The sequence below is a fragment of the Ammospiza nelsoni genome, chromosome Z (assembly GCF_027579445.1).
Source record: "Ammospiza nelsoni isolate bAmmNel1 chromosome Z, bAmmNel1.pri, whole genome shotgun sequence".
Classification (NCBI taxonomy): domain Eukaryota; kingdom Metazoa; phylum Chordata; class Aves; order Passeriformes; family Passerellidae; genus Ammospiza; species Ammospiza nelsoni.
Genome location: NC_080669.1, coordinates 56,218,193 through 56,230,171, shown reverse-complemented (window position 1 = coordinate 56,230,171; position 11,979 = coordinate 56,218,193). Strand labels below are relative to the sequence as shown.

The following is an 11,979-nucleotide window of genomic DNA, read 5'->3' as shown; positions in this document are numbered from 1 at the left end:
GCAAGACAAACGCTCAGGAGGAAAACAGTTGGATTAACACCACCACCAAAAACATGACATATATATACATACATATACACACATATCTTTATATACATATATATATATCTATACATACACATATATATATGCCCACACAAATATAGACATATGTGTATGTATACGTATATGTGTGTACGTATATAAGTATATGTATATGTAAACATCCATATGGAAACACTGCATGTGGCGCAGCAAGCCCGGACGGGGGAAGGGGTATAGGAGCCAGAGCGGGGGCCGGGAAGGAAAATGAAAGGTGTGACGGGAGATAAGCGACGGCGATGGAGGAGAGCGACAAGCCGAAAGTATAAAGGGAAATACAAATAAGGAGCGAGGAAAAGTTGGCCGCGCGAACCCGAGCCGGGCGGCCGCGCCGCCAGACGCTGAAATATGATAATGGGGCAGCTGCGCCGCGCGGCCCGCAGCCAATGGCCGTGCGCGGGCGTGACGTGCCCGCGCGTGACGTCGCGCCAATGGCGAGCGGGCTGAGTTGGAGCAGAGAAGTTTGAGTAAGAGATAAGGGCGAGGCGAGTGCCCGCGCCGCCAGCGCCCAGTCCGGCACCGCCGCGCCTCCGCACCGCACCCGGCACCGCGCACCGCACACCGCACCGCGCCTCGCCGCGCCGCTCCTGCGCCGCCACCGCTCCGCACCGCGCCCGCGCCGCTACGCGTGGACGGACCCCGCCGCGCCCCCGGCGCCGCGCCCCGCACCGCGCCTCACCGCGCGTCCCCTTCTCTCTCCGCAGCCCTGACAGTGTCTCCCACGCCGGTGGTGTTTTGTACCATTTTCTTTTTTTTCCCCCCTTTTTTTTTTTCGATTTCGATTTTTTCCTTTTTTTTTTTTTTGCCTCTATTAATACTTCTATTTTTTTATTATTATTATTATTATTCTTGTTTTTAGCGACAGCTTTCAAACCTACTTTGGGGTCTTAAAACGAAACCGTACACCATTTCACTGTGGACATTACACCCTCTTACAGATATGGGAGACATGGGAGACCCACCAAAAAGTAAGGCGGAATCTTTACCGTTGTTGGAATAAATGTGCTGTCTATTGTAATCGTCTCAGGCAGACGAACTGCTAAAGTGGTGAACTTCATTTGAATGGTAGAGAAGGTGCCTTTGTTACCATGCCTGCATGCTTGCTCTGTCTTAGCCTTGTATGTTAACAGCCTGGGGTCCTACTCTTTTTTAAAGCTTGGGGAGCAGACAGGATTTTGATGGGATCTCCAACCACGGAGCCTTAAATTCTTCTCGTGATAGACTGCGGTGAGGCTGTCTGACTATCCAGCACCTAGTCGGTCTAGGAATATTAACATTAGACTTGCAAAAGAGAGCAAGTGACAACCGTAATGATGCTTGTTCTTGCTAGAAGCCTCGATTCCCTTCTTCTGAGGGAAGGGGCTCAGTGGGAAGTGCACCCCACCATGCTTCATCTTTTCCAGTCAGAGCCTCTTAAAATACGAAATGAAACACATAGGTACTCTCCTCGTAAGGCAGGGTGTTCAAACAAGTCAACAATAAAATAAAAATTGAACAACGTGGGAGTTTGGAGTTTTGATTCCGTGCAAGGTTTTTGAAATTAGGACCTTCACCCCAAAGATTCTTCACATTTGCATTTTTAGCATATGTTCTGCTTCCTTTCTAAGCGAGGCAAGGTTTTGATAGCACACTACAATTACCATCCAAAAGTGTAATATTCTTAAAAAAAAAAACTCAAAAACCCCAACAAACGCCCCCCCCAAATATACAAACAACAAAAAAGGCAGAAACCAAACAATGCTCCCACAATATGCTTTATAAGGGAATGACATTAAAAGTGTGTTTATCTCTGTAGGAGAGTAAATGGCTAGTCAATCATGTATTTATTTTCATTTCAGAAAAACGTCTGATTTCCCTATGTGTTGGTTGCGGCAATCAAATTCACGATCAGTATATTCTGAGGGTTTCTCCGGATTTGGAATGGCATGCGGCGTGTTTGAAGTGTGCAGAGTGTAATCAGTATTTGGACGAGACCTGTACGTGCTTTGTTAGGGATGGCAAAACCTACTGTAAAAGAGATTATATCAGGTACGCCATTTACGTTGTTTAATTGTTCGGTGAGATTTTATTTTTCTTTTTAACTTTATAAATTAGACGGAGGAATTAAGAGGTAAAACTGTGAGGAAGCGGGTAAAAGATAATTGGTATGCCTTTATGTGTTTTCCCATGAATAGACCTGCGAGGAAAGAAGTTAGTAGTGAAGTTTTTTTATTTCTTCTTTTCAAATGCAGATATCTGTATTCCTAGAACTAGGTTTGGGACCGTGTAGGACCTTTCAGAGGACTTTGGCAATGCATCCTGTGATTCTAACCAAGGGGAGAATCGTAGATAACGAATAATATTTTCAGTAGCATAGATCAACACGGAACAGATCACTTTCTAGGACAACCTGAGAAATGCATCTCTGTTTCTGCAAAGGCATAGTGGCATTCAAAAGAAAGGCACTTCAAGCATATATGCCGTAAACATAAATACACGGGTAGGGGAAAAAAAAAAAAAAAAAAAAAAAAGTTAAAGAAAACGCTTCTTAAACTAGGCCTATCAAAAACAAAAAACAAAAAGAAAACAAAATCAAACCCCAAATTTGCTTCGGACTGGAGGATGCTTTTACGGGGACATTAAAACCTAGACCGAAATGTTTCTTAGCTAAAATAACTGACATTTAATCTTTTTTAAATATTAACCCCTTTGGTGATATCTGACTGGCTTTTCTTTCTTATCTTATCTGTACTGATGAATTAGACAGAGCAGATCAAATTGCCCATCATCTGTTCGGGAACAATTGGGTATATTTAGATAATGGAACCGCTTCCTTCCTCACATTAAAATCTGGTAACTGATAAAATGTGAGAGTTGCCAATGCTGACACTATAGACAAACGAAAGGAGGAATTTCGAGTGTGTTTATTATTTGTGCTCCTGGGTCATGCTGATCCGTTTCAGTGTCGCCTACTGGGTTTGCTAAATCATAAGTTTGTGTGACACTGAGGTATGAACAATTTTATTTTCTGCAGAAAGTTTTGGAAGGAAAACACCTAGCTACCTAAGATATCTTCTGATTTCTGCATTATAATTCTGAATTGAAATAAAACCCTCGAGTCCTTCCTTCTCTAGTGCACAATTTATAAGCAGACCATTCCTTCAAGCCATTGTGAGATTATTCTCCAAGTTCTAAAATGGCGAAAGCCAGAGCTTTTTTTCTTTTTTTAATTCTTTACTTTTAAAACAATGCTGGAACCGTTCTCTTAAATGTTGTCCTTTCTCTAAATTCAAATGAAAGGAAAACATTTGGACCAAAATGTGCTCACTTACTTTCTTATAGAACTAAGCAGAAGAAATTTGAGCAGAAAAAAAAAACAAAAACCCAGCTCTTTTAAATTAATATGGAATACATTTAATTTGCTACAATTTAAAAAGGGAAAAGTACATTACATGCAAGATGGCTTTGAATTAGACCATGAGCCAATCTCTATGTGTCAAACCTGTGGGCAACCACTGCGCAACTTTTGTACCTATGAATGCACCTACTTTACGATCACTCGGTTCTTTTGCTGTTCAGCCGTTTGTTACTGTTTTTTCCTTCTCAAAACTGTGTAATTCGGGCATATGTAGTTCTGAATATAGGATTAGTGCACTTCTATAGCCATAAGAGCTAAAGAAGTGTATACTCACAAGCATACATTACAGACTGTCTCTGTAAGGAAGTATACTGGTGAGGAAATTGGTGGGGATAAATAGCAGCTCAGTTTGAGGAACAGTTTTCGCAGTTTATGTACCAGCACATTTTTCAGTGCATGTACCCATACATTTGTGGCCAGGTGTTAATTTTAATCATACCAAGGACTTCTGGCCAATAAACACCCTGTGCAGTACGACACCCGAGTTGGAGCATTTTCTTATGTTTGTCTGCTGGCGGGTGAGCTGTCGTCCTCTCCTCCATGGGAGACGAGGAGCCCGCCACCCACTCCAGAAAATCATAATTTGCTTTGTGGGGCTGTCAGCGAGAGGCTGCCCTCCCATTCCTACCGGAGCGTTTGAGCCCCGGCTCAAGGTGGGAGCGTCAGGAGGAGGAGAGACGGGGCAGGGACGCGGAGGTAGAGACAAGCTGCAGAGTCCGAGCACCGAAACTGCCTTTTTGTTGGGGGCGGGAGAGAGGATTTACGCTGCTGTACGTGTAAGCTCGAGGAGACATGTGTGTTATGCTTATATTGTTGTATTAAATTAAACTGGTGAGAGGAGCCCAGGGGAAGAGAGCCGGCGCTGGCAGTTTCCCCTGCTGGGTCCCGGGGGCTGAGTTGACGGCAGCCCTCACACACATCAAGCGGCACAAGTCTTGAGTGGGTTCCGGGCGAAAAGTATCACAATTTGGTGAAGCCGGCACGTTTGTGTCTCGGAGGGCAGCTTCGGCAGGCTCGCCTTCCCCTGGTGTGCCCGGGTAGTCTAGTTCAGACCCAGGCCAGGCTAGGTCAGGTGAGGGCAGGGATGGCCCCACTCCTGCAGCAGCCCGAGCGCTGGGGCAAGAGGGAGAGGTTGGATATCCTCGGGAAGAAACGGGGCCGGTTTTTTGTTTCTTCCTACACCTCTGCCTCCCAACTCTCCTCTTTCACCGGTGTGTTTGTGTCCACTCCGCCTTTTATGGCACGGGGTTCAGGGCACCGACTGAGAGTGAATCCGGCTTGTTCCTTTCCTCTTCTGGCTTCTGTATTTTCCATGCTTTTTAAAGCAGTGGATTGCGTGTGGCGCGTCTACGCGGGGCCAGGGGCTGCCCACGAGCGGGAGTGAAAACCTCTTTCTTTTTCCCTTTCCTTTCTCCCCCCCCCCCCCCCCCCCCGCCCCTTCCCTGCCCTCCCCCTTCCCCCTCCCGCGCTCTCCCTGCTTCCCTCCCTTCTCCTTCTTTCTGGGCTGGGCCCTGCTCAGGTTATACGGCATCAAGTGCGCCAAATGCAGCATCGGCTTCAGCAAGAATGACTTCGTGATGCGCGCCCGCGCCAAGGTGTACCACATCGAGTGTTTTCGCTGCGTGGCCTGCAGCCGCCAGCTCATCCCCGGCGATGAATTCGCACTGCGGGAGGACGGCCTCTTCTGCCGGGCGGACCACGACGTGGTGGAGAGGGCCAGCCTGGGCGGCGGGGACCCTCTCAGCCCCCTGCATCCCGCTCGGCCGCTGCAGATGGCAGGTACCGCCCGCGCCCAGCGCCGCGGAAACCCGCGGGGTTTGGCGATGCCAGGTCCCCCTCCGGGCGGCGGGGAGATCCCCATGGTCCCAGCGGGTCCCGCGCCTCCGTGGAGAGCCGGGCCTGAGCGTGCGCGCCCGCGGAGAGGCGGCGGCGGAGGCGCGCCCCACGCTCGGGGCTGCTGCGGGCCCGGCTGCGCGGGGAGTGCCCGCGGTGGCGGAGGCGAGGGGCGGAACACCTGCGCAGGGGCCGCGCCCCGCCCGCCCCAGCCTGCCCGCCTGGCTGCCCTCCTGCCTGCCCTCCTGCCTGCCCTCCTGCCTGCCCGCGCCGCGCTCCGAGTGCGGGACTGCCCGGGGCAGCCCTGAGCCTGAGCCGGAGAGGGACGAACCGCTGCGGAGAGCAGGTCTGAGCGTTCAGAGCCCTCCGCTGCCGCAGGAGCGAGCGGAGGAGCTGTTCTGGGCGCTGGAGGAAGTAGGGTCTGAAAAGAGATAGACTTCATAACTACAGGCTGGCGCTTAGGCTGTAATTTAAAACTGTCAACAAGCTAATCTTCGGTAATTGCCTTTTAAAGTGACTCTTGCCTTCTTGAAACGTTTCATGTAATTTGATGAGAATTTCATCTCAAAACTCAGCCTTGTAACTTCAGAGTCGCCCACCTTACAACTTCATTCACACTTCCAGTTCTCGACGGGTACGTCAGGCACTCAGAGACCCTTAGCTTTAGGAAGGGACACTTCTCTGAGGCTGACTAGGCTGGACAATACAAGCTTGGCCGGCCTTTTTGCTATGCAAGTGACTGTGACTCGGAAAGTTATTTGTAAATACAGCTATTCTAAAACGGCCTCATTTCCCTCTTCTGAGCTGCTTTCAGGTGACAAATCTATATATACGGAGAAATACTCCCGTAACTGGTCCGAGCAGAATTCTGAGACTGTGCTTCCTATATCGTGTTTGTGCCATGTCTCCGAAAGGCTTAGTGTGTCGGCAGGTACAATACTGATAAGATTTGAAGCCTTCATATTGTCGTCATCGCATTTACTGATGTATTGTTACAATTAGAAAAGTCGGAACCCGACTGTACAAAAGCGAGCACTTCTGAGTGTTAGCTAAACAGTTTGAGGAAAAAAAAACCAAAACAAAACAAATACTGTTTTTATTTTTCCCTCGACTGGGTTAGATTACACATAATAACTACAGCTACACAACGCACAGAAGAATTGCAGAACAGGAACACTTAGAGCTCTTGATGTGATGCCATCTGTAGTTTTGCATTTCTTGGCAGTTTCTACGACTTGGTGGGCATGCTCTCCTTTTAAAAGCAGTAGATAGATAGTTTTTAATTATTCATCCAAAGTATAAGCAAATGCATCTACCACCTCCACTTTTTAAGATAAATCTCATATCCAGTGCTCTGAGATACGGAGCTCTCCCAGGGCTTTTTTTCCATTGGCATGGTGAAGAGGATTTGGCCTGTTTTGCTCTGGTTTGGGAGCGTCAAACTGCCGGGAGCTGCTGCACGTTATCACTGCTTCTGGCTAAAATGAGCTAGGTTCACTATACAAGAAGCAGACCCGAATTATGATTAATTTAAGAAGTATTCTTTCACTAATTTTCGGGCCAAAATTCTGTTTTGGTGATTTGTCTGGAAGTAGATACATAAAACCCTCCTGCTCCTTTCCTAGCACACATACACCTTAGCTAACTTGCCCTCCCCTGTCAAGTTTCATACAGGTTCAAGCTTCTGTCATTAGGGGTTTTAGGGGGGTGGTTTGTTTTTGCAAATTAATTGTCTGCGGAGTCAGAAATGTCAGTCACTCCAGCAGTGCATAAAGCAGAGGAGGCTGCAGCAGCTCCGATAGATCTGAGTGCTTGAGTGGCCTTTGAAGGAGGGTTCATCACCCGCCCCCCCGCCCGCCACCTTCCCCTGTCCCACCAGCTTAGATTCATAGTCTCTGCAGACTCCCTGCTTCCTACTCATGGGGATCCTGTTCCTCCCTTCCCCTTCCCTTACAGCAGAACCTATCTCTGCCAGACAGCCAGCTCTGCGGCCCCACGTCCACAAGCAGCCCGAGAAGACAACCCGAGTCCGGACTGTCCTGAATGAAAAACAGCTTCACACCTTGAGGACCTGCTACGCTGCCAACCCCAGACCTGACGCCCTCATGAAAGAGCAGCTGGTAGAAATGACTGGCCTCAGCCCAAGGGTCATCAGGGTTTGGTTTCAAAACAAGCGATGCAAGGACAAAAAAAGGAGCATTATGATGAAGCAACTTCAGCAGCAGCAACCCAATGACAAAACTGTAAGTGGCTTCAGCCTCTGTCCGCGTCTGCCTTAATTCCCAAGGAGAAAAGCTTGGTGTACGTCCGGCCCGGACAGCCGCAGGGCTCGGGCTGATGGTGTTAGGTTTTTGCGATCTCCCTGAAAACAAAGAACACGATACTGCTTAGCCATCACCCGTTAGTTTCTGCTGTCAGTGCAATAGAAACAGACACAGCGAGGAGGCGACTTAGGCTGCTTAGGCGTACTTAGAATTTGTGGGGCTAACAATACGCAGTAGCTTAGACTAACTTCTCTGCAGCGTGAATGAGACCTGCAGAGCTTATGGGATGTAATAAACCCAGTCTCGTCTAATACTTATACTGCAAATGCAAAGGGCTTCTTAGGGAGAAAATGACGCCTTTGACCTCTTCAGTGTTTTTAAGCAGAAGTAAATCCATAAATAAAAATAGTTAAAAATAAAAGGTAAAAATAAAATAAGAGGGTTTTTTTATCACTTTGCATCCTACAAAGTGTGTGTATCGGTCAGTGCACTTACTGCAGAAAAAGACAAATGCAATGCAAATTTTTCGGAATTACCATAGTGTTTACAGGTTAATTTATATATACTTATATCTATGTAGAGCTCTTTTCTGCAGATATATGCATGGGTGATATAAACAAGCGGCATGCACTGGGGTCATCAGAACAAGATATCTGTTTCTATTTTACGCCAAATTTGTTTCTTTTTTATTGTTGTTGTAAGTCTACTTGAAGAAGAGTCTGTTACTCTCCTTGCGTATATTGACCGACCCGAGAATGACTATTAATTCATAAGGCTGCCTAATTAAGTGGAATTTAAGGAGTTTCATTTTACCCTGTTGGAATGCAATAAAACACGGTGTTATTAACTCGCCTGAACAATCGTCGAGGCTTGGAGTTATGTTGTACACTGTGCCTGCACCACAGTGCATACTGAGAGGGCTGGGGGGGCTTTCTGTTTCTTTTTTTTTTTTTTTTTTGGAAAGAGCGCGCTAATGACGTGCCCCAGGTTTGCTGTGCACTGGATATACGATCCAGCTAAGGTCACGCAAAACAAAGCCAGACTGGACGCGAGCTACAGAGGGGAGCGGGATTAGCCGTTTCTCGTTCTGAGACGTCCATTGGCAGTCGAGATACAGAGTGCTCATGTTCAAGAGAGCTTGGGGCGGAGGGGATATGCCTTGAGACGAATAGGAGGATTAAAGGGAAAGAAAGTAAACTTCCACCGTGATAAATGCAGCGAGTAGAAGCGGGCTGACCCAGAGTAGAATAGAGTAGGACATTCACAGCAGATTAACAAAGCAAATACAAGCGACCGTATAGATAAGATAGAAAGCAGTTTATTGACTCAGCGTTTATACACAATAAAGCTAACCAAGCTCATTAACATCTTTTGCCGGGCTGTTTACAGAATATCCAAGGGATGACAGGAACTCCAATGGTGGCTGCTAGTCCGGAGAGACATGACGGCGGTTTGCAGGCGAACCCCGTGGAGGTGCAGAGTTACCAGCCGCCCTGGAAAGTACTGAGTGACTTCGCATTGCAGAGTGACATAGACCAACCTGCTTTTCAGCAACTAGTAAGTGTCGGTTCCCCGTCCGAGCCAGCCGGTACCCGGGTCAGAGCAATGGGCGATTCACTCCAGGTGCCAGATGCTCTCAGAGAGACAAGCAATCCAGATTAACTGGATTTTCCAGAAATTGCAAGGCGTGCACGACTGCATCTGTAAAAGCAGAAAACTGAATTGATTTCACAGAGGTTGGTGCAAAATCGGTCTTAGTGTACAGCAGAGATATTTCTTAGTTGAGTGTGAGTTTGGATAAGGCCCGACTCAGGTCAGGCCTTTATTATCATAATAGCTTGCACGCTCCTGAAAACTGAAAGCACTTCACCAAAGCATTGCATTCTTTATATGTCACTTAATTGTACTTATATTTGTGAAAGCAGTTTCTAGAATTCACCCCTCTCACTTCAGACTGATTTCGCCTTTATGCTGTAGGACGAATTTTAAATACATGCTTAGTGTCAGCCACGGCCCTTGTTTTGTCAGACAAATATGACCTCTTAATTGAAATATCAAAGTCTGTGTCTTAAGCATGTACTTCTAGATATAACTTTATGTATCCATATATACACATTAATGTGTACACATATATAGCTTACATTAAGTGTTGTTCTTTGGAGAGGAAATTGCTAGAATGTATTTAGGTGAAAAATTTGAGTCATCTAATAAACTACCTTAAGCCAAATCAAAATAGACCTTTTAGAAGAAATTCTGTCCTTAACTCACTTCCTTATGCCTGTGTCACTTGGCAGTCCATATGGGACCATATCACCAACAACACTTAGGCACAACAAGATGAGTTAAGGAGAGAAGTTCAGTCTTAAGTCAGTTTCCTGGCCTAAGTATGTTAAAACCAGATATTTAAAATAGAAAAGTACATTGTGTATAGTATTTCAGGGATTCAGAATAACAGTTATGAAAAATTAACATGCAAATATTTTTTTGATCTGTTGGGCTTTTTTTTTTTTTTTTTTTTTTTTTTTTTTTTTTTTTTTTAACACCAAGTGATGGAAGACAAAGGTTTGTAGTTGAATTAGCACCGTGTTCAGACCTTTTCGGTTTAGTATCATGCTCTCCTGCAGAATCCCTTTTCTTTTGCCCAACAGCAATCTGCAGTGCGTTCCCCTCGCTGGCACGCTATGCTTGCTCAGGAAACTGTAGCACAGCAGCAGGGCTATTTGCATCCTCTTACATCTAAAGCAACCACTGCTTTTCCTGCTTTAATCAAGCTGTCCATCAGACGAGAGAAAAAATTATCTCCTCTGGTTGCTTTACTTACTGTGCCTTAACAAAATACAAGACTTTAAAAATCTTTGATGCAGTGAGGTTTTGTATTAAATTGTTCAAAAAAGGAAATAAAAAAAGGCAGGATGGAAGATGGATAGTCCAAATACACATACATATATAAGTAAATAGACCATTAGATTGACAAATTAATATTGATATACATTCAACATAATATGTGATACTGAAAAGAGCTAAATTAAAGAATAGTGGAAGGAACAGACCATTCATTGGCCGTTCAAGACACGGCTGTAATCTGGAAAGGGCCTTAATCACAGAATTGGCCAGCTAAATAGGTGCTAAATAAATGCTTCTGGATTAACAAAGCTTCACCCTTCAAGTCATGCCTTTTCCCAGCACTACCCCTAAACTAACAGGAGCAGCGGGCACATTAAGATGGAATAGTGTGACCTTTTTTATCAAACAGACTCTCATTAAGAAGAGATAGCACCAGCCTCGAATCAGGAATGAAAGCGGATGGCTGATTTCAAATGCCTTCTGCTCCTGGATGCTCCTTCCAGGTTTATTTTGGTATGTGCACAAAAGGGGAAAATAGTAATCTTTCAGTTTCATGTTAAGAAAACACATGCACTCCTACATAATTTACTAGAACATCCTCTCGGGATTGCCACTCTTACAAGGCAGGGAAGAAGGCCTCATTAATAAGTTTGTTTGCTTATTTGCTTGATTTTTTCAGTCTTCTTTTTTCCATTTTTTTAAAATATACTTTTTCTTGGTGATTTGGCCAAAGGCCTGAAGAAGGTTCCTGTGAAGTCAATGGGGAAGCTAAACAGAGCAACCAGCAGTGACACAGCCTCCTGTGCAGATGTATCAGGCCTATTGGCTGCATGCCTTGTATATTTATTTTTGTGTTCTTCTTTGCCTGCTACTTTTCTTTGAGTTTTACAGTTGTAGCAACAGTTCTTTTTCTTATTTTTCTTCTTTTTTTTTCCCCTCTGTCTCTCTCTCTTTTTCTTTTCCTTTTTTTTTTTTCTTTTTTTTTCTTTTTTTTTTTTCTTTTTGGCAGGTTAATTTTTCAGAAGGAGGACCTGGTTCCAATTCTACTGGAAGTGAAGTAGCATCAATGTCCTCTCAGCTGCCAGACACACCCAACAGCATGGTAGCCAGTCCTATTGAGGCATGAGGAACATTCATTCAAGTATCTGTTGTTGTTGTTTCTGCCCTTACCCTCAACCCTGTTGAAGAGAGTGGGAAAGTGAACGTGTTGGGACTTCGAAATTTAGGGGGAAAGAATACTTAACAACCCTGTAATGAACCTAGCAAGGAACTGCTCCATGAGATGAACGGAGTCATATTTGAAAAGACAAGGTAATATGGTAGCAACACTGTGAAGACAATCATGGGATCTTACTAAAAAAAAAATACTCAAAAGAACCACAAACCCCGTGCTTTTCAATTGTCAGAGGAGTATCGAAAAGACATTTTCCAAATATAATGGATTTGTACTCGTGGATCTCAAAAAAAAAAAAAAAAAAAAGGAAATCTTTTCATTTGACTGCACATCTTAGGGAGAAACCAAGGTAGAGGGAGTTTCTATCCGGTCCCTCCCATTCCGAA

At 45.3% G+C, this 11,979-nt stretch overlaps 1 protein-coding gene across 1 annotated transcript; it reads left to right on the top strand.

Moving 5' to 3' along the window:
- The first annotated feature begins 1,021 nt into the window (after nt 1-1,021).
- ISL1 (ISL LIM homeobox 1) lies at nt 1,022-11,545 on the top strand. The gene is made up of 6 exons (XM_059492806.1): nt 1,022-1,049; nt 1,920-2,109; nt 4,998-5,257; nt 7,268-7,554; nt 8,965-9,132; nt 11,429-11,545. The coding sequence occupies exons 1-6, from the start codon at nt 1,022-1,024 to the stop codon at nt 11,543-11,545; spliced, it is 1,050 nt and encodes a 349-aa protein (XP_059348789.1).
- Nucleotides 11,546-11,979: the final 434 nt, after the last annotated feature.